This window comes from Mytilus galloprovincialis, chromosome 6 (assembly GCF_965363235.1).
Source record: "Mytilus galloprovincialis chromosome 6, xbMytGall1.hap1.1, whole genome shotgun sequence".
Lineage (NCBI taxonomy): Eukaryota > Metazoa > Mollusca > Bivalvia > Mytilida > Mytilidae > Mytilus > Mytilus galloprovincialis.
The window spans coordinates 41,696,595-41,724,209 of record NC_134843.1 but is presented as its reverse complement, the minus strand read 5'-3'; the positions used below and the strand labels follow the sequence as shown (position 1 = coordinate 41,724,209).

General features: G+C 32.4%; 2 protein-coding genes across 2 annotated transcripts; one reads left to right on the top strand and one right to left on the bottom strand.

The window, feature by feature from the left end:
- The first annotated feature begins 617 nt into the window (after positions 1 to 617).
- On the top strand, positions 618 to 26,507 carry LOC143079600 (uncharacterized). The gene is made up of 9 exons (XM_076255017.1): positions 618 to 742; positions 3,962 to 4,265; positions 6,174 to 6,255; positions 7,815 to 7,840; positions 10,020 to 10,100; positions 19,003 to 19,026; positions 22,362 to 22,534; positions 24,656 to 24,697; positions 25,120 to 26,507. The coding sequence occupies exons 1-9, from the start codon at positions 633 to 635 to the stop codon at positions 26,423 to 26,425; spliced, it is 2,148 nt and encodes a 715-aa protein (XP_076111132.1). The 5' UTR covers positions 618 to 632; the 3' UTR covers positions 26,426 to 26,507.
- LOC143079601 (sodium/calcium exchanger regulatory protein 1-like) lies at positions 14,232 to 19,505 on the bottom strand. The gene is made up of 5 exons (XM_076255018.1): positions 19,407 to 19,505; positions 18,716 to 18,790; positions 17,805 to 17,977; positions 14,957 to 15,070; positions 14,232 to 14,323 (listed from the first exon to the last, which is right to left on the bottom strand). The coding sequence occupies exons 2-5, from the start codon at positions 18,786 to 18,788 to the stop codon at positions 14,261 to 14,263; spliced, it is 423 nt and encodes a 140-aa protein (XP_076111133.1). The 5' UTR covers positions 18,789 to 18,790; positions 19,407 to 19,505; the 3' UTR covers positions 14,232 to 14,260.
- Positions 26,508 to 27,615: the final 1,108 nt, after the last annotated feature.

Sequence of the window (27,615 nt, the reverse complement as noted above, 5' to 3'; positions counted from 1 at the left end):
TTGATTAATGGCTTATTTAAATGAAATAAATATGAATTAACGAGAAATTGAGATTTACATTTCGTGCCAAAATCGCACCGAGATTGTTCGCAGAGTTGTAATAAATTATCATTACCTGTTCGCACTGTCAATCTTAAGCGCTAAACATGCAGTCGCGTCGAGATTTTGTAGAGCACTTGATCTTGGGGAAGAGGAGATATATTAGTTGACGACAACATAAAACAATCCTTTCCAGGACTGTTCAAATAAAATCTGATCTTTACAAGAATGGAAAATCAATTTTAATGACAAAATCATTGATTCAAGTTTTTAAAAATTGAAACATAGTTTGAGTGATGGCCGTATAGGCTACGAAGGTCGTCTCCACTTTTATTTGATTTTAACAAAAAAGTATATTTGGAATGTTTGCTAGTAATTGAAAAATTGCTTGCACGCAACAAGTTAATCATCAGAGAAATATGCGTGAAACAAAGGCATCTACCTTAAAATTAAACGTGATATAGATGTTGGTTAAATGGTTTACATTTTTGCATGAAATGTAGATATGAAATTTACATTGTGATTGCATGATTGAAATTGATTAATTTTCAAAAAATGAACATATCTTATTATAAAATTTATTATATTTAATCATGGGATCTATGTATATGACTGATTTTCAAACAGAAACTTTGATAACAAGTTTATATAAGAAGTTTTGGATTGTACCAGAAAATGCGGCGAATTCCCTACCTGTCTATGGGTAAGTCTTGAGACAAGTAATATGCAAACAATCTTTATCTTATTGATTTTTTAACATTATTGATAAATTACATTTTTGGTAAAATATAAATGATCAAAGTGACTATGATGAATTTCATATTCTCGATATTTAACAAATCTCCCGTTTCTTTGAAAGACTGAAAGACGTCAAGCTTACATGTACTTGTACAATCTGCAACTTTTAAATATCTTATAGTTTGAACTAACGACTGTGAAAATAAAGTGAAACTTCTATATAACTGCACTTGCTTGTGTAATATTTATATGAAGACAAAAGTTAGTTGTAGTCTTGAGCTTCTTCTTGGACAGTCAATACTCAAATCATCAATTTATCAATTCATTTTTTTTTCAATTCCAATATAATCATGGAACAATTCTTACCTGTTACTGCTACAGTAAAATACCGGTGTGCATTTGTTCGTATGAAATTGAGTTCATGCGTACTTACAACGTACAAAAGTTTCTGGGAAGAAAAAATAAATAATTGGAAACGCTGGAAACCAAAAGACTATAGAAGGCCAAAACATAAAACATATAACAAAAATCAAAAGGGACTAATTTGACATAACGCATGTTGGCATGCCAGTTTTTTTAAAGATTACTTTACAGTATGCGTTTTGCTCCGTAGTTGCTAAAAGCCGTAATGTTACTTATAGTAGCTTATGTTTTCTTCCTTTGGACTCTGGTGGGTAGTATCATCGGCAATAATAACGCATCTCTCTCTCTTTTTAAACGGGGACAAACCAAAGGTGTCTAGTCGCTTGGTATGTGGATGTTTGCGTTGGAATCTTGAGTATAAATTTTTTGTTTAGAACCTTCAATCAAGTTAATAATATACATTCAATATAATAATAAGGAGGTGTGGTATGGTTCCCAATTGTCAACTATCCACAAAGAACAATTTCAATGTACAGCTAAATTTCGAAGTAAAGGGAACTTGAAAAAAAGGTTTTGAGTAATTCATGGTAAAGAAATCACTTACGTAATAATTATCAGTTTCAAGTAAACTCTGACCAATGGTCGATTTTGACCTGTAGAGGAGAATGATGAAGCGTGATGAGCGGATTCGGAATGGAATTGGGGTTTTCGGTTTTTGTTATGTAACGTTTATAAAAGGTATTAAATTTTAAAGCTCGATTTAAAATGATGATTTCCATTGATTTGACTTATTCAGTTATCTCGTTGATAGATTATAGCTCATTGATTATTCATTACAAAGTTATTTATTACCTACAAAAACATTTAATTTTTAATTCTTTTTTAACAATTAAACTTTAAACAAACCACTTTAGCTAATATCATTAAATGTTCTTCAAGTCGCACATACGCAATGGGTAGAAAATTGATTCCCATAGATTGGAAAAAAAAAATTCGACCGAAGTTTTACGATAATTTTCTCATCGACTTAACTAACCTGCGCAACCTTTACCTTGATTGTTTTGTGTGACTTTTGTTGTTACTTTTTTTTCATTCCACAAAACAAATAAAGAGAATGCTTTGGTTTAGCAATGTTTTTTTTTTTATTAAATTAAAGATTATAAAACATTACTTTAAGTTGTCGTAAAATTGTCAAAATCTACATACTTCCTCATCCTTCCGGAAAACCGGAGTGGCATCATTCTTATGGGTTAAGGCTGCTAAATCTTTGTTTCGTGTATTTGGTTGTATGGACCGTTATATTTTCGTCATTTTTCTATTGAAGCTGTTTGTAAAAGACTTTTAGTTTTTGATTGCCCTTTCCGTTTTGTTATCCTCAACAATACCACATAGAATGAAATTCAAAACAGTGTGGCTGTGGCCATTGATTGACACATTAAATTCATCCATTGACTGGGACAATTTACGTGAACGTTTGTCTGTAACGACCACTGTTCACGACGTACCTACGATAGACATCTAAACTGTTGGGTCACCAAAGGTTTCTTAACGCCTTTAATTATAAGATAATTCGAAAAATTAATCAGGAATAACCTTTATGTTTTGATTTATGTAATTGATATAAATCAAAACATCGTGTTATTTCTGATTAATTTTTCGAATTACTTTATTAAGGTGTTTAGAACCTTTGGTGACCCCATAGTTTAAGTGTCTTTAAAAAGTACATAGTGAGCAGTGGTCGTTACATACAAACGTTCACCTAAATTGTCCCAGTCAATGGATGAATTTAATGTGTCAATCAATGGCCACAGCCACACTGTTTTGAATTTCATTCTACATGTACTTTTACTTATACTATCACTCAAATAAGCAAAATAAATCTAAACGAAATTCCTAAGGCTTGAATGCTTATCTTTAATTTAAGTGGATTGGGAAACAAGTTATTGCACTTAAATTAATCCCTTTGCAGTTTGCGGTACGAGTGCTGCCTTGTAGCGGTATTAGCCTGCTCTTTTTCGAAATCTACAAGGGTGTCTTTTATCTTTACCTTAATGTCTCTCATTAAAATACCAATTTCAATCATACTTTTGTAAAATACAATACATAACCTATTCACATTACAATATATATAAATAGTCTTCTTGAAATTATGCAAACCTAACCTTTGTGATCAATCAAGCTCGAGTCATTAACTTGCATTATCATAAAATACTAAATTTCAAAACCTTAATTCACCTTATTGTTCCGAAACTCTTACATTCATTAAAGATCAATTTGTAAATAACAGAAATAAATATGACATTCTTATAAACAAAGCTGTTGTCATACAGAAATCAGATAACATCATTGTATCTCCTCATTAAAGATCTAACACTTTTGCTTGATTTGATTTTAGTTAAAATCGAATTCTTTTCCCTTAGAAAGTGTTACTTTGGGTGATATTAAGGTTTACACCGCATATGAACATACATAATATAAGCTATTTGATAAGTCAATGGCTAAGACCATTAATATGTAATGCGATCAACATGGGCACACAATGGAATAGTAAGCGTGAAAAATATAGGACTTTAATAAATCGACAGAGAAAGATTTACATAAACAATAAACAGGATAGATTGTGTGCATTTTAGTAGCTTTTTTGTTGATCTGTCTTCTTGCTTTAATATCAGAAGACAAGGTCGATATTGCATCCTTAGGTCTAAAAATAAACGGCAGAAAAAATGCCACCTGCAAATATTGAAAGTGAATGCAAAATTGCAGGGAAGAACAAATTCACAAATTTTAAGGAATTAATTCTTCTTCGTTTGCTTAAACGCAGGGCTTCCAAAAATAACGCTGCAGCTTCTAAGAAAACAGAATCACAGACACAAGAAATTGATAACAATGCTAATATAAACATCCCTAAAGAGGAAACGCGGGCCTTAAAGAAACCCTTTGGTGTCAGGGAATGTGATTCAAATGGAAATAATATCAAAGGAAATGTTGTGAACAAAAATTGTGGAACTGAAACAAAGGAGAATAGTGTTATCGACATCGAAAGCCATCAACAGAACGGTACTAAAGGGAGACAATTAACGGAAGAAGAGATGGTCCGTTTGGAAAGTTTCTCCAGGCTTGATCCGGTAAGCATAACCTTGTAAATTTTCTTTACATTATAAGTAAAATTATGCCAAAGAAATCGGAAAAGAGACAATATATTATCTACGCAATAACATAGATGAACACGTAGAGATATCTTCGCTAGCCACGGGTTACGATCCACTCCCCTCTTCTCCACAGGAGAGGAACGGATCGTAGCCGATGGCTAGGGAAGACGACGTAGAGAGGACTACACCCTTGCAGACACTTGTACCACAAAACAAACTCTACTATCCCAGGTTAGGGGAGGGTTGGGATCATGTTTTATCCCGCCACATTCTGTATGTATGTGCCTGTCCCAAGTCAGGAGTCTGTAATTCAGTGGTTTTCGTATGTTTTATGTGTTACATATGTTTTTCGTTCATTTTAATGCATAAATAAGTTCGTTAGTTTTCTCGTTATAATTGTTTTACATTGTCATTTCGGGACCTTTTATAGCTGACTTTGCGGTGTGGGTTTTGCTCATTGTTGTTCGTACGGTGACCTATAGTGACCTATAGTTGTTAATTTCTGTGTCATTTTTGTAATTGGCAAGCATACAACATCTGCTGTTTTTTATATATCGAGTTAATACAATTGAGAATGGAAATGGGGAATGTGTCAAAGCGACAACAACCCGACCATAAAGCAGACAACATAAGTTATATCAATTTCACATGAACTGTATGCTACAGTCGACCTCAGTCTGAAAGTAAATAACCAAATAACAAATTCAGTAACTATTATGATAGGATACTATTGATAATATGTTAAGGAAGAAAACAAAATAATTTTGGTAACAAACAAACAAAATCAATATATATCTATATGCACTGAAACCATCACAGTTTGACAAGCACATAACTATCCGTGAAAATTTGACAAGCACACAAACCATCACAGTTTGACAAGCACATAACTATCCGTGAAAATTTGACAAGCACACAAACCATCACAGTTTGACAAGCACATAACTATCCGTGAAAATTTGACAAGCACACAAACCATCACAGTTTGACAAGCACATAACTATCCGTGAAAATTTGACAAGCACACAAACCATCACACTTTTAACTTTTTCGTTTCAAAAATTTATCAATGCTTTTCAACTTCGTACTTTATTTGGCTTATTTAGCTTTTTTGAATTCGAGCGTCGCTGATGAGTCTTTTGTAGACGAATCGCTCGTCTGGCGTAAATACAAAATTTAAACCCGGGTATTTATGATGAGTTTATTTATATGCTCCAACTTCGTTCAAATTGTAAAACAAAATGTATTTTACGTATACGGTGTCGACATTTCATGACTTAAACTTCCAAATAACTTGTTTCGATGGTTTGTTTTTAATTCATTTAATATTTCTTCAAATTCAAAATAAAAATGCTTGTATTAAATTTATTTGTCGGAAAAAAATAATTATATTCACGCAGTCCGTTTTATTACACATGAGTGAATTGATTCCCTTACATATATATATAAATAAAAGACGAAATCGTTGATTTTGAAGAAAGAAAATCCTTTACTATATCATTTACTCGGATTTGATGGCAATGATGAAATATATGCAAATCTGTTGAAAAAGATCAAGTCAAAGTTCACATAATCGAAAAAGATACATTCAGCTCTATGGGTTTAAAGTAAATAGTATACTATCTACATACTAATTTAGGAATTAAACTACCAAAGCGAAGATCGCCGACAAAAGGCTATTGCTTAACATAACCACTAATAAGTAGAAGAAATCGCCAAATCGTTAAAATCTCCTTACGTCGGACAAATTAAAAATCTATATGCTGAGTAAATATTTATATATAAAAGTTCAGTAACAGAACAAATTCATTAACACCGTCTAGCTTTTCCACACAATTGATGCTAAGTACCAGTTCTAACGCATTATTTTTATTTTTATTCCAGTCGACGCTGCGTGTGATTGGATGGTCATCCGGTGCGGCAGATTCCATGACAAATACTCCGGATTTAGCAGAAACACAAGACGGTAAGGTCAGAATATTTAGTTATTGTAGAAAATTCTGTTCCTTATTTGTCATTTTGATTCTCAATTTATAAGGAGGTTGTGCTCCAGAGTCAAGGTTAGGGTTAGGCACTTTTACTGTCACAGTCTAAACTATCGACGTTTTTTAATTTATACAGAAAATTGCGATTTTGTTTGATTGACATTTGCTGTTATAAAATTGGAAATCATTTCAAATTAAAGAATAAATCTCCCTCATGTAAAACTACGATGCCTTGTGTGGATTTTGGTTTACTTGGTGTCCTTTTTTACCGTTTGGTCAGCTCTTCATCGTTTGTATAAGATTTTAGATTTTCAAATATTTGTTGTCTCGAGCATCACGGAAGAGAAATTAATATTGACGAAATACACATCTGGTGCAGTAAAGGTACCGTTTATGCTCATGTTATTTAAAAAAAAATCATTATTATACGTAATAATGTAATAATGGCAGCGAAATGCTAGTTTTTACGTTGGTTGTGATTGCTCATACGTAATGTTCTGTAAATTTTTAGCGCATTTCAAGTTTTAAATATCTTTAAAAATTGTAGAAAAATTATACTTATTACCGAATCTGTATTTACATAAGCTACAAGACGGATGTCACGCGTGTTTTTGAAGGTTTATTTTGCCATTACGTTGGTATAGTTTGTGCTTCACGTCTTTTGACCGAATTTGACCTCTTACTACGAAAGAATTTTTGTCGAATGTAAAGCTGAACATGCTCACCCCTTCCAAAGCAACAGACGTGACTTCCTTTTTTGTCGTACTCGTTTTTTCTTGTTTTTTTTTACAACACCTAGTGAGTTCTGCTTAAATTGTTTGTTACTCCTGTTTTTGTTTTGGTATTATATGAAGCAAGTATTCTCCAGAGATCAAAGTTTCCCAGATGTAAGCATATAAAGGTCACCGGACGGCCACCAACAATGATCATATAACTGACTACTCACAACTAAGATTTCTTGAAACCGTTGAAAAGAGTCTGGACTATGACAGTTAGTCTATAAAGAGCTATACAATTTCTCTTCCATACAAGCTTGGAAGCTGTTTTGATTCGACCTTAGTTTAAGAAGCATTATTTAAGATATGCATCATCATGGCCTATTACATAAAAGATGATAAACGACAAAAAAGCTTCGTTTATTTTAGATTCTTTCATGTTGATATCATTTATGGTACTTCTCTGTACGTTGGCATGATACAAACTTCTCCTTTTTCTTTTCAAAGCGTGCAAGCAACATAACTACTTCGCAGTCACTTCCCAAACAAGTAATAACAAAGTTTTGAATCTACAGGGACGAACTTATCACGTCTAATTAAATTCAATGTTGAATCGAGCTTAAGAAGACACAATAAATATGCTAACCACGCATACATGTAAAAGATACATTATAAAGAGGATTTTAATCAATGAGGTCCCATTAATATATTTCTAATTTATATACTCTGATCCTATTCAGCTGATTTAACATACTAGTATAATACCTGCCAGCGATGTAGCCAAAAATAAGGTTTATAAATGATGAATAATTTGTACTTTTCAGATGAAAATATGTGTAAACTAACAAAGGTAAGTTGTATAACTATTTATTTTATAAAAAGGAATATTTTTGCAAGTTATTAGATCAATTTCAATCATTCACTGCCTCACTAAAGTACAAGAGATTCAAATGAAATGTACATGTATCTGTTATCCAAGCAAATGTATTTTCTCCATTATGATGAATTTATAATGAATTTTAAATCTGATATTCATTTCAATTTTAAAGTACGTGTACTATATGCAATCATACGGTGTCTTGAGTAATTCTTTTGAAGTTTGCCTAACTGAAATTTATTATGTATTATGAATATTAAATATAATTGTACTACAAAAAATGCATAAGTAATAAAGTAAGCTAGATTACTCTCTAATGGGTCTGGTAATTGAGTCTAAAAACTATTTTCACATTGTTGTAAAAGTACCAAGAGCCTATATGTATTTGACGATAAAAGCGAATTGTCCAAAAGTAAATCCCAAAATTGAAACAGCAATTGATATGAGCTTCACGTAATCGAAGCCTTCTTTAGATGGCTTATCAAAATTTACCAAATTAAAGAGTCTATAGTAAGTTAAATTATAACTGATGATCATTTTCTAAATCAGGATAATTGGTGTGATAAGTATTGAGACAACAATTAACCAGTATCGAAATGACGTAGGTGTAGGTCATAGGACAGTCTTCAACAATGAGTAAAACAAACACCGTATAGTCTGCTATAACAGGCAGACAGCAGCAACAACAAACACCGAATGATAGGGGTTGCTATACACTTCCTAAATTAAACGAGTGCAATGAAAGTATCATTCAAAAAACAATATCATGAGACATGAAAAATATGTCTATGTTATTGTCTAACATGCATGGTACACTTCAAAAATAAAAAATAAAAAACCCAGCTAAAACAGATGATTCTTAGTATTTCTTGTTACACTCGTTGCTGATATATACCATACATTTTATGTCTGTCCACCGTGATTTCCCTCCCGGCTGGCCACGCACAATCCTCATTTCAAAACGTTTAACTGTGCAAGCTGGTGGTTTTTAATTTCTGAAATAAACCTACAGGAGATCGATAGGATAAAAGAAGGAGTTTAGCTCTCACTTTTAATATGACTCGTTTTAAAACTTATTTCATGTGTTGTACATGTATGTTTCTTATGCTCAGACAATGTTTGCGTTTTTATCCGTTAGGGTTTTCAATTTTGAAATTAAGTATATATATTTCTACTATATTTCTTAAAGGTAAATATATACTGATTACAACGTGCATAACTTTGACCCCCAACCTTAAAACTATATTTTAGCAACCAATGATTCAGGAAAAATATTCAAATTTAAGAGCCTAAAAAGAAAAAGCACCGGAACAACCCAACACGAGCATAATACAATCATTTTTTTTTTCTGAAGCATATATATCATAATTTTCAAAGTTACACAACGTTTTTTAAATTGTAGCATTATGCGAGTATTTCCTTTTAAGGTCTTGTGCATTTTTGGCATTATATAAACGACTTACTTGCATATTTTATATGAAGTGTTCAAAGGTTCACTGAGCTCGAGCATTTCGTTGTCATATTTTATGTACTAGGGCAGCTATGCATATTAAAAATTGATCAACCATTGTTCTTTTATTGATAATAATATCAAACATGCTTAATTTGGAAATGACATGGTATAAATGGAATTTTGCACTGATAGTCATGGATTTACCTGTGTTTTATTTTATCAAAACAAATATTATACTTCAATAACATTGATCTTTTAATCTTTGTCATGTATTTTAATTTACATTATTCAACACCCCTTTAACACTCAGATGTTTTAAACAGTCTAATTATTTAAAAGTTAAACAGACCAAAACCAATATACATGTAAATTATTTGGCTTTTTATAATCCCATTTAGTGGCAATGCATTAATGCAAATAAAACGCTGCGAAACCACTTAGTAAATATTTCACATGAACCGAGGACACACTTTTGTTTTACTTGGAGACGGATGTATCCTAAATTTATATGTACCTATGAAGAAAGTTTAAATGTTGTGAATTGACAACGGATGTTTATTTACAAACTATAAATTTAAACAACAATTTAAAAGTTTTAACTTGGTGTGGTAAGCAGTCAATGGCATTTTAAATTTTGAAGTTAACGAATTCGTTATTTTGGTAATGAAGGATTTTATCTATTTGACTGATTTTGAGCAGGTAGAATTTAGGAGACTGCAGGACCAAGTCCGAGATGTTAGTTTCAACCTGCGAAATCGATTTCGGACGTCTGCATATCAGGTAAGATTTTTTATTATCCCCTTTCTCTATGTTGGTAAATTATGTGTTATTTACTTTTACTTGTTTTTCATCTCCGTTTAGCATGAAGTTAAGTTAAGTTATCCTTGTATATGGGAAGAATATTCGTCTACCAAATTAATGGATTAATTAAATTTCAGGTCACGCACGGTTCATTCATTTAAATACATGTCAAGGTTCCTTTAAATGGAAAATGTAACAAGATTATCTTCAGAAATGAATATTCGTGAGAATATATATTGTTTAAATTGTGTAAACAAATACACGTGGACTTCACAGTGTGTTAATTAATCTATACCTCCGTTGCTATGCAAACAAACAAAATGGCGGTCTATAATTTATCCGCGAACACAATGTACAGGTTATAATATTGTTGATAATAGACAAATCACTATTGTTAAGGGGGATTTAAATATATGCTGGTAATATAATGTTCAACAACCATTGACACATTTTAATAACCCAATATTAAATTCGAATAAACAAATATGTGGCGAAGGTGAAAATAGTTCAGAGGCACTTCCGGGTTAACATGATGAAAAGGCACTTTTTCGAACGTGACCTTGGATCATTTCCATTAACTAGATTATAATCTTTAAAATTGAGATAGAAGCCTTAAAAGTTAAGATGCAATAGAATAGAGGACTATAGTGAACAAAATAAATGTTAAATTGACCAAAACTCCGACCAGCGTTTCAATATATATGTGTACATATATTGCAAGACAATGAACTTCAAGACAAAAAGTGTCTACCCATCAGCCATAAAAGAAGAAGCTCCAAGGCACGTGGTCTTGTATTGAATAGGCATTAGAACTAATGACAAGTAACTTCATAGATACTGGCCTATTCCAGGAAATCATGTAACATGTGTAAGCTAACCGAATGATGATATATTATTTCTTCCTAAAAAAGTATGAAGCTTGTTGACGATAGTTGTAAAAAAATGAAAACACCTAAGTCCTAGTAATAATAATCTTTATATATACAAAGTATTTCAATATAAAGACCGAAAAACTAATTGAATACTCGACAAAGGTATATTTTGTTAATGTACCAGCTGACAAAGCAGTCAATAATGGTCTAACAAATACTAAATATGACCACAGCACCGTTATACCGAAAACACAATTATCAAGACACCAAGTTACTAAGATATAAGCTAAAACAATCACCAACAAAATATTGACCTTGGACAGGCTCACCCATGTGAGACGGGGTTAAATTATGGGCTGGTTTTTTTCTTCGAATTCCCACTAATTCGATCTTGATTTCGGAAACTACTAAAAGGGACACAGATCATGTATTAAAAACATTTTAGGAAATGCATTCTCCTGTTAATTCAGTATCAGTATTGATAGTTCGACTGTTTCTGCTCTTTAGTCGGGTTGGTGTCTTTTTGACAACGATTCTGCATTTCAGTTCTCAATTTTATATATTCTTGAAAACGTTTTCAATATAAATTTTTTATTATGCGCTGGTAAACGACTGGCTCTTTCGTTCAATGATTTCTTTTAATTTGAAATTTCACTCTTCGATTAAAGGTTTTAAAGGGAAAAAAATCATACATGATAATTAAATTTCATCTAAAGTTTTCCGGAAGAGTAAGCAGTTCCTTGCTTTCAAAAACATAAATCATATTACTCATACTTGTACTTTTAACGAAAAAGCTTGAATGGCTTTTTTCTGATCATTTTTCTGAATTCAAACTTACTACACTGATACTGAAATATTAAATAAATAAAAGCATGCAATTCCTAGTTCTGCTGCGCCCTGCGCACGCAAAAGCCTTGTAGACCTTGCTTAAAGTGGTTGCCTGTCCATTTACTATCGAGTCGAACTTACTTCACCGCTGAGTAAACAAGAACCATTTAAATAAGTAAAGAATTGAAATACCAATGACCACATTTATTTAACACTTTTACAACAATACATATAAAGTTAATTTATATTGTTTGATCTGTAATAATTTCTATATCAAAGATTTAATCTCTCCATTTACCCAAACAATGAAGGAGTTATGGCATTGGCGGGAGTTTAACGTTTTCTCAACAAACCATAATATCTTAATGGGATAAATCTTAAACTTAATCTGATGTTTTAAATAATTTCAAGTGTACAGTCTTTAGATAACCCTAGTGTGTACTGATACATTCCACTCGGACCTTTATCTTTGTTGTACACGAATCATAAATAAAATTCACATATCAATGACATGACATGGGAACTAAATTAAAAAGGAAGAAGCTTAAATCAATGCGCTTAAAAAAGGTAAGATTAACATTGTCATAGATACATGTATGTATGTAAGGTCAAATATAAGGACGAAATCTTATCTCACGTTGAATGTTCTTTACTAATTTTATAAATTGTTTAATTTTCATTAAAAAAAACCCATTGAGATCAAACGTCAAATTTGATCGGTACTTCGACAGGTTTTGGTTCGTCTTTTATTTTTATTATTTCTTTTTACATGTCACGTGTTTAAAAGATGCATACAATAGATTCTTGCATTTGCATATGGCAATCGGCAATCCTCGGCTGAATCCGTTGCTCTCCTTGCTAGATGAAGGTACGGAATCGGCCGAGATGTGACGAATGTTGCATATGGAACATCAACCGAACAATACTCGAGATTCGAGAAATACCTTATGGGCTCAATGTAAAGAAGTTAGGACAAGGAACTAAGTTGATGAACAAGCTGTGTATATTCGTAATTTGTAGCGATACATATTATAACCCAATATCGATAGGTCCTGATAATGAAACTATCTCTAGATTTTGTATAGAGACATATGCAAGTGGTTAGACGTTTCAAGTATACCAACAACGCTACATGTGTCGAACATTTGACACAGCAGTGAAAAAATCCAGAGCGATTTACTTTATAAATAAGCACTTGTCACTATGCTTAAATTTAAAAATTTTATAAGTTTTAAAGCAGGTCGATAGTTGATCAATATCATATATACGTAAATAATATTTTAGAGCATGAAACAGTATATTTGAATGAAAACTTTAAAATATGAGGCAATGAAAAAGAGCTAACATTTCGAGCATTACAACCCTGTCATGTTGCGTCTCTATCTGCCTGTCTCACACAAAACGTATACCTTTCTATTTGACAAATCAAATATTTAAGTAAAACTTTAATATGAATAAAGGCTGCTATAAAGACACATGCAAGTTTACTACTGACACTTTCTTTAAAAAATAAAGATGGCTGGTCATGCTGACCCCCTCCCCCGAAAAAAAGTTCTTGTACACTTCTTCAAAGTTCTTTCACTGAGCAACGCGATACATATTATACGCCGAAGGACAGAACATAGACAGCAAGAATTGTAATCTTTAAATTTAAAGAAATGAAAATCAAACTAATATTAACTCCAATTAAGTAACTAGATTAGACGTAATTTTTGTATACAGCGTGACGCCTTGTGTATATTAAATCATTTAATCCGATTATTTTGTAAATAAAACATAACAATCAAAGCCTTTAAAAAGAATACAATTACGGTACCAGGTACAACGAAAGAAGAATGTATCATCTTAAGAACAAGACTAAATTTATTAATTAAGCAACTTCAAAATTCGTGATTTGTGTTTTTTCTACCTGGAATTAAGTTGATCAACATTTAAGTACTTTATTTTGTATACCTGTTCGAAATATTCAAAACAGGCTATACTATTGCCTGATACTATACAGAATAATATATCTATTCCAGTGCACTAAATATATCACATACTTTATTTGGATGCATGTGTATTGATCACTATGTTTAGTACTGTCTGGTGTTTGTATGTCTGTTCTGTGTATTGCACTGTCTTATACATATATGAAATAAGCATTTATCTTTTACTTGTGTTTTAAGTTGATCATTATGTTTATTATGTTTGAAAATGCGCAGTAATACATGTTTTGTTTTTCGTTTTGATCTGTCTTTGCTTTTTGAAAGTGTGTACTGTGTTTTGATGTATATATAGTTTGTTATTTTTAGCTCTATTAGTTTTTAACTTTAAATGTTTTTAGCTCTTATTTTTATCATACTCTAAAATGTAAAAACATACAATATACAAGACATATAAAAAAGAAAAAAAGTAGAAAGAAGGGGAAAAAAATACAGATGTTTATTCCATTATAAATTATGGTGTATATCGTTTAAATGTTCGAACTGTGGTAATGTTTTTCCCCAATGCTTCCAGAGTCTGAAAAGACAAAAACAAATGAATTATATCGTACATTATCTCGTAAAACATGATTGTTACATTTAAAAAAAAACTATATATATAAAAAAAAATGTATATCTTTATTTCAAGAGCTAGGTATGACGAGTCAATAATGTATGTTGTACAACTGTCAACGTGTATTTGTTCCACCTTATATAAATGTTGCACTAGAAACTGTTCCTGTTGAAACAAATATTCTATACCAATTATTCTGTTAGGAACATATACTGTAATATTTATTCCAGTGGACATAATATTCCTGAAAACGTTTTCCATTTGGAACTTATATAATGAAGGAACATTTATTTCGTATATATGGGAGACCTTTTTTAATTTGTGTATCTTATTCTTATATTTAGAATTTATAAGCGCTACAATAGGTTGTCACATAGTCTTGATATTTCCTCAAAGTCAGAAACACGTAATTTTACTTGAACATCATTTGAGCCTAGTAAATACAGCACCAGTATCAAAACAAACAACGTTACAAAATGTTTTTTAGGAGCGGAGGGATTTCACACCTAAAACGCTAACATGACTGTTTATAAGCCTGGAGAGTTGTCTCATTGACACGCATACCACATCTTCTTATATCTATATGCAAATTCTTACGATTGTCATAGTGTCGTCATCAACACGTGACCGTGTTATTTTCGATTCCACTTCGCCTGGTTTTAGACCTTTTTGGTAATGTACTAGATCATCTCCTTCCACAGCAAAAGTTGACTGAAAAATATCACCATAAAAACCGTTAGTTTCTGTTTAAAATTTTAAAGAGGTATCGGAGAGGAGTGTGCTTTGTTTTACGTTAAAAGTACGAGATTTATGTTGACTTATATTATCATATCACCCCTTTATATTTTTTTTCTTTCATTTTTTGAATCAGCATGAACAGCGATACAAAGAAATAGTAAATATATTGCTTTTTTCTGTTTGAGAATGCTATGGCTTTTGCATGGTCATCTGGTTTCAGCTTATGGGTAAAAAACGGCGCTTAAAATTTTCACATTCGCACAATTTGAAGTGTTTGAAATACACTATTTCATCTCAAGTCAAAGGATTAAAATAAATTTTATAACCACAAAATTTAATACTTTTAAGAGTAATAGATAAATAAGTAAATCGAAAAGCATTAAACAGACCTGTTTCATACATATATTTAACTGTTTTACGATAGTTTTATTCGTTTTTATTAGACTGAACAGTTTATGATATGCTAATCTGTTTGTTTGCATAATATATACAATATATGTAAGTAATTTCGACAACCACTGGAAATGTGACCATGGGAAACGATGATTTTTCTCACATTGCATAAGGAAACCAATTTGGGGTTGAACATTTTATGGACTTGGCTCATTGTTGAAGGCCTTAAGTTATCATATTCAATATTTTATTTATCAACAATTCATAAAAAAAAGAATATTAAAGAATAAGGATCACATTATCCAAAACATATTGAATAGAAGTCATTGGAGAGAACTGATGAACCCAAACATTTTTTCAAGAGGAATTCTGATGTAAACACAGATTGACGAGTACCTTTTTTCCTGAACTTTATTTACAATGTGAAGTGATCAACCGTTATAATAAAAAGGTCTGTAACAAAACCTGTCAGTACCAAAGTACGACCCATGAACTGAGCTGAGGAATTTCAAGCTTGGTTCTGTTCTCTATTTATTCCATTGTTTTATTTAGTATAAATACCAAAGGGTAAGGTTGCAGCACACTTTGTGGTGTATTAAACTTTCTTATGGGAGTCGCTGTTCTTTCCATTCACTAAATGTATACTTGATCTTTTTTTACCATTAGCTCTAAAAGTTCTTAATATTAAGGTTTGTACAACTTTTCCGGCCTCGACAAATTGAAGCTAAACGATTCATCTCGTATTTTTTATTTGTTGAACGGCCGAAATTTGGATCCTTTTTAACGGTTTTCATAGACCCTTTATTGCTTACCTTGCAAAATTGGTATTGGTTTAATATCGTGGCTCGCAAACGGTGACTTGCAGATTTTTAATGTCTCGTGTATTGGCTTTGTGTACAGTTTTTCATTTATATTAAAGATTCATACCACATTTCGTGTATATATGCTTTTTCGTATGAGCTGACCATTTTACTGTTGTTTTCCCCCTTTTATCTTATAATGTGCTATTGCAAGTGTGTTTTTTTTTACTCACTTTTGTGCATTCAGAGTTTTCGTGGTCTACTGTCAGTAATTTGTTGGTGTCCCTTATCTGATATCTCATTACATTATACATAGCCGCGGTATCTATCTTGTAACATTTATGTTGAATCAAAGCTTTATTCAAGTTCATTGCAGTACATATACACATAAATTGCATTAGCATAAAACATATTTTATATTCCCATTCAAATATTGACAAAAAAAAATATAAAGCGGTATTAAAACCAATCGATTAACTTTCCCAAAGTTGATTCCTCAAAAAGACTTTTGTCGAATAATAAATCAAACACACCGTTTAAACAACGTGCGAAGACATCGAAATATTGTTTGATTTAGATTAGGGCGAGATAATGGAAACTTGAAAATGTTGATACAATGAGTTTGCTTGTATTATATATTATCCATAAAAACGATCTTGTTTCCTCAGGACTTGTAAAATATAACATTTAAATATATCAAGATATAACGATTTAAGATAATGTCATTTAAAGTTTTGTGATATGAATTGGCATTTATTTATCAGTACAAGATTTGAAAATGAGGTATTGAATCTAAATAGCATAACCACCCGATAAATGGCTTTTGATAATATTAACGTCATAAACACGTAACATTTTTTTTTCATTGGATGAAAAACAAATGGCAAAGACACATTTATGCATTGTATGATGGTATCGGACAGACAATTTTCTGTTATTAAATGTAATTATGATTTTCATCTGGAATGAATTTTTAACGTTCATTTTAATTGCATGATTTGATTTAACTTTTAAAATCAATAAGATAACATGGCTTCAGATGCAGAATAAAATTAGTGAATTGAATTTAATTTTATAAAAAACCACATGGAGGACATAGAATTCCAAGTTTCAGTAAAGCAGACGACACTGTGCCCAAAATAAAAAGGAATTAAAACAGCAGCCCAAAAGCTAGAAATAAATAAAGTTGTATGAGTTTCCTATTCTTTTGTTTGGGGTGACACTCAAACGGAAATCTATCTATATGCTCCTGGTCACGAGATCATTTCAGAACAAATTTTTCAAAAAATTGTTACAAGCAGAACGGCCGGGAATCCGTATGTGGATGGCGGGAGGAATTGGGTGGCGATGGCGCCAATGTTTTTCCCCTAATATTTCACTGCCGCGATTCTTGATAGTAAAGCCAAAAGTCTAAATGATACAGATTTCGCGAATTACCTTTACACATCCAAAAGACTTGTTACTGTAATAGAACTGCTAGTTTATAAGTTTTAAAGTTCAAAAAAGAATTTTACCTTGCATTTTCTGCCATCCAATGTTGTTTCGTCGAACTCTTCTCCAAGTTTGAATTTAAGATGAGCATTCTTGAATGTAGATGTTATTAAAAGTTCCCATAATTCATCGGTCAGTTTGATTTCTTCGCAGCTAGTTATACTGTTTCCTACTTTTCGAAGTATTATATTCACACCTACATGTATATAGTTCAATGATAAACAGCAAAATGTAACAAAACATGCAAGCATTGTTAACCTTTGTGACCTAAACAGTAATGGATATTTACAGAAGGAAATCCTTGCTTATCTTCAAACATACGTTTTAACTCTTCGTGTTGCTCAGTTTTAGTCACGGTTCTATGTTGTGTATTATATCCGGTTGTTTGTCTTTCGAACTTTTTTTCGTTATTTACCATTGTGTTTCCGACTTGTTAGTTTGTGTACTGGTATCCCTTTGATATCTTTTGCCTCTCTTGTTTATGGGATTTTAATTATTGAATAAGACGAATAACTCATTACCATTTAGCAGATAAGGCTTCACTTTTCCAAAAAAACATTAAAAGTGTTAAGAAATTTCCATCATAAGATTGGAATAAAAGAGCACTATTATAGGGAACATGATATATGTATGTGGTTAAGCCTTTTTGTGTTGCATATTTGATGGCTAATTCTAAATACCGGTATTCACGTTAACTTCCCATTTTACTACATTTTCGGATACAGATTAATGGAGGCTATATTTTATATAGTTAAGCTGGACGAATTGATGTTGGATGTCCAAAAAGCACGCGTGTGAATACCCCTGCTATTGGGTTTCCATAAAAAAAAAGGAACATTTTGATTTTTGAAAGTAGTAAATGTTCAAGTTCAAACAAAAAAGTTATACGTTCCTACACAATTTCAAAGATGTAAATATACAATTTTAGTAATACCCATCATTTTCATATAGTCATCCCATTTGCCGTCACTGCTGTGAAGTTTCCAGTGCCCTAAAAGTTTCGTCATATCTGCAATTAAGGAACGATTTAGACGGTTTTGCTACTCGTGCATCATGTGAATTGACCCAGGATACGAATTCGCATGATGCAGCGTTAAAAAAATCTAAAAAATATTTTTTTTCCCATATCAACACATTTTAACATCAAGTTGTTTGCCTTATATGCTCATTTATTTACTAACAGTATGCACTGAAATAATTGTGATCACTTGTGTGTTTTAGCAAGTAAATCTTGTGCCTGGAAAGGTAAGCGCAACACTGATAGAGCATGTCTGACTGTAAGACCGCATGCGCGGAACTAACTTTATTTTCTGCTACCAACACGAACATTTAATACATTGTGTGAATTCACCTATTTTAACCTCTTTTGTTTTAGTTTTCCCCAATTTTATCTTTTGTTGTTGTTTATATATATTTCATCATGATTAATTATTATTAAAATCGCCTGTGTTATTAAGTTTTCTTTTTAGATATACATGTACTCGATTAACAAAAAAGCCATACACTAATGAAATAAAAAGCTTTGATATTCATTGAAATGTGTTCCGAAATTTTAATGGTAAGATAGTGCCCAACTTAAATGGGTTTTTTTTGTAGCGATCCTTTAGCTATATGTAAACTCTTACCTCCAGTTAAACGTATTGGAATGCTTTTAATAAAAAAAAATCCTTGAGACGTTTTAAACAATTTTTACAACTTTGTATGCACACCCTTTAGACCTATTTTATCTAATCAACATCTCATTAATTTTACAAGTTCATACTTACAATCGATTTATCAACAATCTTGAACTTTGATTATTTATGACTAGTAGTTTTACAGTAGCACATGCTTATTTCTCGTGGCTTTTTAAACATGAATGAAAAGTTTGAAAATTGGATGATACATAATTTGACGAACTTCTAGTATCTTCCGGCACTCCCATATTACTTATAATTTAGTCTAAATTTAAGACTGGAAGGAATGTGCCTATTGTGCCTATTGAGAGAATCGTTACCCGAGGGTAAATTTTCGGGCTTGTTTGAAATTATAGGTTTATACGGGCAATGCTTATCCTTGTCACAGACAACTTCAATCGATTTATACTAGATGTTGACCGGGATTTTAATTCTTGCATGATCAGTGGTGTTTCGATTTTCTTACTCACCCACCAAACTTGCAACTCATACAAAAAGTTATGAAAACGCTAAATCAGCAACGAGACAAAGTTAGACAGGCTTAGCAGCTAAATATTTAACACAAACGCTCCCCCCCACCCACCCCCAAAAAAACAGTATCTATAAACATGTATAAGAGATTTTCGATTACAATTGACGGCATACAGATATAGAACGAGGCGGATACAAATATGAATATTCATGCATCTTTACTTGTTTTTACAGACTATAAGGAATGAGTATTATGGTTGATCAAGGATTTTGCAAAAGTGGATCTTGACCTCATATCGTTAAAAGTGAAATTTGTATTCTTTTATTTTTTTTCTCATTTTGTTGCAACAATTTTTGCTTCATCATAAAACGGTTTGTCCCACCTAAATCCCCCCATTGAGCTATAAACAATTCACGGATTTAAATCATGACCGGGATAGTAGTCTTTGTTTAGACTACTGTCATTATAATGTGTGCAGTGTGAAAGACATAACATACAATGCCCTGATATAATTTCAAAATCTGTCCATGTTATGTAAATATTCGATGTTATCCGCTTCCAATTAAAATATCGATTACAGTATTTGCATTATACGTGTCAGTTATAGAGTTCATTCAAGGACGTAAAGTGACCATGCCGTTTTGTCTGAAATGATATCAATACATTTATGTTAACCTTTATGTAAACTCGACCTATTCCAATAAACTTTTGTGCTTTGATGACAACAGCACAAATGGAATTAGATTGTTCTTTCCGCTGAAAAGCCCAGGGTCTTTATAACTTGTCTTCCATTGGTCGCGGCGCCAGCCATTCCCTAGCCAACTCCCAAGACAATGATGAATTGAAATATGTTTGAAAGGTTAAAGACGTTGTATGATATCTTCACCTAAATATAAGAAACTCATAAAGACTTTGGACAATTCTTGCTGTTGTGTTTAGACCTTATTGGTTTAAGAAGAAGAAACATGGAGAAATGAGCTGGTAATCTTCAACCGTTAATCGCCTGATGTTTTATGGCATTTTAGTCATCTTATGTATTTTTGCAGTTAAATATGCAGCAATTTACAAAAACAATGTTTCCTTAGTCCAAATATTGAATTCACTATCAGTTTTCGCGATATCTATGATTATATTTGACCATGAGTTTGCTCCGTTCCGAGTATACTCTGACATACCAGTCCCTCAATGAAAGAAAAAAAAGTACATAATCATAACTTTATGAATTGTTCATCACCCCGACGCCGACCCCGCAAAATAAGCGTACATAAGTTTGCCTCCTCCAAATTGTTTAAAAAAACCCAATACGTTACTAACATGAACGGTACCATTTTTCTGCACTTGATGCGCATTTCGACATTCAATGTCTCTTCAGTGAAGCTCGAGGGCAAAATATATGAAAATTCAAAGCTTAGACCATGGATTTTTATGTCATAGAAAAAAGAACCTGGTCAAATTCTGACAAACATAGTAGCCATAGTATTAATATATGTGTGATGTGGTGTATTTGTTTACCCTATTTGCACTGGTGCATTATTTATAGAAGACAACTTTTTTTTCATGATAGGCAACCCGTAGTTGTTTAGTTCGATCGCGAAAAGGACCTGTGAAGTATCTTTGACGTCATGAATTCTATAATAAAACAACACAAACCTATCGTTAGGACGTTCTTAATGTGTGATGCTATTCCATAAATACTAGCAATGTGTGTTAAAATAGATTTAGACTCCAAAAAGTAATAAATTTCCATTACGAAGAAAATATATTACATAAAACATGGGCTTAATGTAGTAAACAAAGTGGTTGAGTCGTTAACATAACCTTAAAAGAAGACGAAAAACAAAATTGCATCAATTTAGTATGTTGCAGCCAAGACATGCGAGAAAGCAATTTCACTGTTGACAAAGCAGAACTAGATAAAACGTTGTTCAAAGATAATAAAATATCTCTTTTTTAATTATAACTAATGTTCTTGTTAACAACCAATAATTATATTATCAAAAGAAATACTTTGTAAACGGAAGCGAAACTGACAATTATGTCAGGTTGTCACGATAAACATGTATATTTTAGTTCTTTGACAGGTGCTTCAGAGATAATTATTGATTACAAAAAGGTTTATTCCTTTTATAGATCATCATCTGTTCAGCAATTTCCATGGTAACGGATAATGATCAAATCATAATCCAGAAATTCAAACAAGTCTACGTTGATGTGAATGACTGCGTTTATTATTGTATAGTTGGAATGTCATTGCATTATTAATAATTCATCTAGGAAATTATGATTGCTTACTTTAATATATTTCTGTTTTGTTCCAGTAAGTATATTATGAATATTTGATTGCTATATGTAAAATTACTGTATTGTTTATATATCTTGATAACATTGCTCGACACAATTGGTAAAACAGTCTCATATTTTTACTTCTGTAGAAATTATACCAACAACCTAATCCAACGCCGTTGGAAAATGCCACACAATTATACAGAAGTCAGCTAGCTGCTAGTTTACGTGCTTTTAAACCGAAAGAGTGGCCACCTTTAAATTCACAGGAGTTAGAAACTTCATACCTGAGGTGCAAACCAATCAACTGCCAAAACGACAGGTAAGAAACTGATAATTCTTTTATGTTTCTCATCATTTCAAATACATTCGAAATTAAAAAAATGATATCATAATTCAGAAATTTAGCATTACGATAGATTGAATGCACATCTAATTGCAAATGCAAATACAGGATGCTTGCATATTTAACATGCAGTAAATTATTACTCGACTGTATGTTTTGCAAGTGGAAAGGAGTAGGTCCAGTAAGACCCCTTTTCGGCCCCAAAATATAGCAGTTTTACAAAATTATTAAAATGTAAACTTTTAGTTATTTATTGGACAGTAAAATGCTTCTGCTACATAAATATGGGCTGTTTTTGACTATACAATGCACATATATCGGGTAATATTACCATTAAGTCATGCTAAATTACCGAAATCTTCACAATTCTAGCATTTTAGCATTTTAGTTAAATTTTAGACGGTTTTCGTGTAAAACGAAAGTGGCCGCATTCCCTGTTCATCCTTAATAGAGGGGGGGGGTCTTAATATTGAAATGTCAGTTGTATTTTATGATAATACATAACATATATAAAGGTTGAGGATGAACACGGATGCGGCCACTTTCATTTTTGACAAAAACCATCTGAAAAGTGACATTTTTGGGCATATTTGGTAGATTTTTCATATTTTAGCTTGAATCTGTGCGTTTTTTATTACTAAATCAGTTAAAATCGTTCACATAAACCATCTGATTCAAATAAAATAGACACTTACATGTGAGTGTTTAAAAAGTGGTCAAAATCTTTCGTCAGATGAACCTGAAATTTGAGGCCAAAATCGGCCCTTACCGGACCTACTCCTTTAGACAGCAAAATCATAAGGGACAATTCAAATCACCAAACAAATTATTAACCAATCGGTTCTTGTCCACATACACAAAGAGGTACGCTCACAACAAGAGGCATTGAAGTCAACAGTCCTTTTCTGTCTGGGCGTGTATGCGTATTTATACATCCCACAAAGCCAAATGTACGCGATCCAAATTAAATGGCATTATAAAAATAAAAGGCAGAGATAGAAATGAAATTTTGTTAGATATAGGACCACGTCAAGGGTATTAGGAGAAAGAAGATTTTTGGATACCACATAAACCAGTTATAGAGAATAACTTGATTGAAAAAGAGGGACGAAAGATACCAAAGGGATTGATTGAATGTTGTTTGCTTATCGTCCAGCGACAAATATTTTATGCATGTTCAGAACGAGAGAGTACCCCTGATGAATTTAAAATAGTACAGGAAGGGATAGCTAATTTAAAAGAGAATGAGAGATGCATTTAGCGCACAGCGACAGTTGTCGGGAATTAAATTTAACGGGGACATAAAATCAAAAATGAAAAGATTGAGGTATCAAGTACATTGTCAAAATGATAAGCCGATAACTGAATGTTCGATACTTTTAATGAAAACAAGTTCAGTTGACTATTATATGTAATATTGCTGGAAAAAAAATCTATTTATGTCTGTGCATCATTGTTGCATTGCATTGGTCATTCAATTTTAATTTCATTCTCATTTTCAACGCTATCATATACTAGATATATGTAATGTAATATACAATATGGAAGTAGTCTATTCTATAGAACTCGTCAATCGATAAATCTATATCTATGTCATAATTACCATAATAGTCCCAGATGGCTAATTGTCGTCTAACTAGTGAAGTGAATTATCAGATACTAAATACCTTTTATTAGTTAATTATAATATAAGCATACCTGTAAGTAAGCTTATAGTTGAAGTGTACATGGCGTGTTTCTAGAATAACAACCAAAACATTAATATTACAAACTCAAGTTTCGTGTAGACACATGAATAAAACATATTTACACAGCATCAATCTCATTAGTATTCGAAAAATTTAAACGTATAATTGCTCCGAAAGAGTTTTTTTTAACATTAGTTGTGACAAACAGGTTTTTCAACAATAAAACGGCATCAACCCAAAAAGGAAAACACTGAAAAAATGCCCGAAAGTAAACCCGAAAAATGTAGACTCGTGTGTCCATGAATGAATAATATTCTCATTAATATACAACCGATTGCCTATACATGTATAGATGATGCGGAAAACATATTTTATTTATTTATTAACAAAATGTATTTATTTTTCGCAGATTAATTAAACTATTAGACTCTTTGCCGTTATTAGTACATTTGTAAGTTTAGTTTTTTCTGCAATGCCATCGAACTATATGCACCGACAGAGGAAATGGGTTTACACATCCACGGTGGCTTCATTAGAACAATCATTTGGTTTCACTTCATGGCATCTTAAGCCGAACAAGCACTAAAAAAGCACTTTATTGTTTTGTGCAGATTACTTGGGGTATATTGTATCTTCAGATGACACGACTGCGTTCTGTTATTTATATTATTATTGCAAGAGACCTATATTTTCAAAAAAATGTACTACTGAAGAATGAGTTTTGTTTCAATGACATTTAAACTACATTGTAATCTGAATTGGTAATGTAAAATAAAAACATGGCAATGAATTTTATTATCACCTCTATCGTGAAATTCAGAAATGTTTTAACATAATTTTGATATTAGATATCTTTCGCTTGTACTTTTTCAGTCATTCTTCTCCGCCGACCAGATGTTCTGCAAGATCAAGACCAAAATCCGTTCCACCATCTGCGTTTAGAAATAGAGCACAGCCTAAACGATCAGATACCCCTACTGATGTCAGACCGGGTAATTTTGATTCCCTAAACCCACGTGTATTATCGCATTTACTTAATGATACATTGACTACGTCTTCGTATGGAGAAATTGCAGCCACCTATAATCAAAATGGCGATGAGAGTTCATCGAAAACTAAGGACACAAAAGATGACGACGTAAGTACAAGTGGAATTGAAAGCAACCCGACAGACGACACAAGCAGTAGTGATGACGAAGACGATAGCGATTTTGAACCTGAAGTAGATGAAAACCGATTAGCTCCGGAGCTGTATTTAAGACCGGAGAAACTGGATTCATTATTGTTGCCCGATTCTGCAAAGGGCTGGAGAAAATTCGATTTTGATGCAGACAATGTAAGTTATCCATATTATCCGTTTTCCAATCCATTACCTGAATCGTTTCGTGAATTAGATATGCGGCAGATCGCTCGTTTAAAATGGAATTGGCGAGATCAAACTCGACAAAGGTCACGCGAAAAAGGGGTCGATGACATTCTTGACAGAATGGTTGAGTTAGAACGTCTTCAGATGGAAACGGAGGACTGGGAACAAAAACGGTCTGCACAAATCAATAAACGATATTCCAAGAGGGCAATGAGTGCAAAAGTTCCTCGTGATAAACGATGTTGTGGTAAATGTTTACAACCTGCATGTACTGGAGATTGTCCCGAAAAGTTCGTGCAATCTGAAATTTGTGAGCTTTGTCGGCAGCAGTTTTGTGTGAAATCTTGTGCGGACACAAAATATGAACAACGCATGCGTCAATCCCGATTAGACGATAAAATTCCTGTGCCAAAGACCCCAAATCCTAAATATTGTAAAAGTTGTCAAACAAAACACAACGCTAAACTAGTTAATGCAAATAATATTGTTCTAGGCAGACCTAAATCATGTAATAGTACGTATAGTCGTGGTCAAGCTAGTAACAAACCAAAAGACTATCGACCTCGTTCTGATACGCCGGTATCTATAGACATGTTTCAGGAATTTGATAAACTTGGAATTGATGCACAACAACCGGTTCGTCCAACAACAGCGAAAGTGCAACGACCGAGGAGTAGAAACTCTTCATTTCCTAGCAAATCATTTTACTCTCAAAGAAGAGACTCATTGACAGAAGCTGACAAACATAGATTCAAAAAGAAATCCCAGAAAAATAGTAAAGTGTTAGTTCGACGACCAAAAACAGCAGTATAGTTACTGATAGTTGAAAATAATATGTGTTTAAATTGTTAAATCTTAATAGTTAGTTAATAAGATATATCTAGTGAAAACATAATCACTGTTTTACACATTTTGTCATCCTCAGTAAAAGGAGTAACAAAAAAGAAAAACACAAAAACAACGGTCAACAAGAACCCCCCTTTTTAAAAAATAAATAAATTTGAATTGCAAGTACAAATCTAACTAGTATTTACCTGTTGCGCATTGTGTATGTTAGGATGTGAACAACATCTTTTGGTTTTCCATCACATGTACTAGAACATATATATATATGTTTCAGGTTAGGGCGAAGGTTGGTACCTATTAAAACGTTTAAATCTGCTGAATTTGTTTGCACCTGTCCTAAGTCAGGAACGTGATGTTCAGCGGTTGTCGTTTGTTGATGCGGTTCAAAAGTGTTTCTCGTTTCTAGTTTTATTAGAGCGTTGGTTTTCCTGTTTGAATGGTTTTACCTTAGTATTTTTTTAGGGCCCTTGTTTCTTGGTGTGAGCCAAGGCTCCGTGATGATTGAAGGCCGCACTTAGACATATAATTGGCACTCATACCACATCTTCTTATATCTATATTTGTTCTACGTAACCAAATAAACGAAGCCCTGAGCGCTCATGAGAATTGCCAATTAATTCATTATTCCAAGAAATTAGCAATAAAAACAGGAGAAAAAAATAGTAAACAAAAGAAAATGAAACAATATATTTTGTACATTCATATTTAGGTAACATCTCGAAAAATAACATGTCCGGTGTGAATATTTTATTGGTAAAATTAACGAAAAAGACCAGACGATAAACAACAGTATACAAAACACAACATAAAAAACTGAAGACTGATCAATACGAACCCCATAAAAAAACGGGGATAATCTCGGGTGTTCCGGAAGGGTAAGTACATCCTGCTCCACATGTGGCATCCATGTTGTTTCTCTACAAATTCAGTTATACGAACTCTAATTCTGTAGGTGACATTCGTGAATGAGAGGTTGGGATTGTTGTTATCGATCGTTCGTCGCTTTAATATTATTTGTTTTTTAAACTTCTGGATGAATCTTTGTTTATATTTGATGCCTAGCAAACCAATCCAAACTCTCGAAAAACTTATACCACAGTCTTTAGAAAACCTGTGGATGAATATGTTAAATAGAAAATACAAGAATTTGAAAAATA

Coding starts and splice junctions, on each gene's coding strand:
- LOC143079600 (XM_076255017.1), top strand. CDS start 633: ATGGGATCTATGTATATGACTGATTTTCAAACAGAAACTTTGATAACA. Junction 743..3,961: donor AATTCCCTACCTGTCTATGG/GTAAGTCTTGAG, acceptor GCTTAAACGCAG/GGCTTCCAAAAATAACGCTG. Junction 7,841..10,019: donor ATATGTGTAAACTAACAAAG/GTAAGTTGTATA, acceptor GATTTTGAGCAG/GTAGAATTTAGGAGACTGCA.
- LOC143079601 (XM_076255018.1), bottom strand. CDS start 18,788: ATGACGAAACTTTTAGGGCACTGGAAACTTCACAGCAGTGACGGCAAA. Junction 17,978..18,715: donor TGACTATATGAAAATGATGG/GTATTACTAAAA, acceptor ATATACATGTAG/GTGTGAATATAATACTTCGA. Junction 14,324..14,956: donor ATGACGACACTATGACAATC/GTAAGAATTTGC, acceptor TTGTCTTTTCAG/ACTCTGGAAGCATTGGGGAA.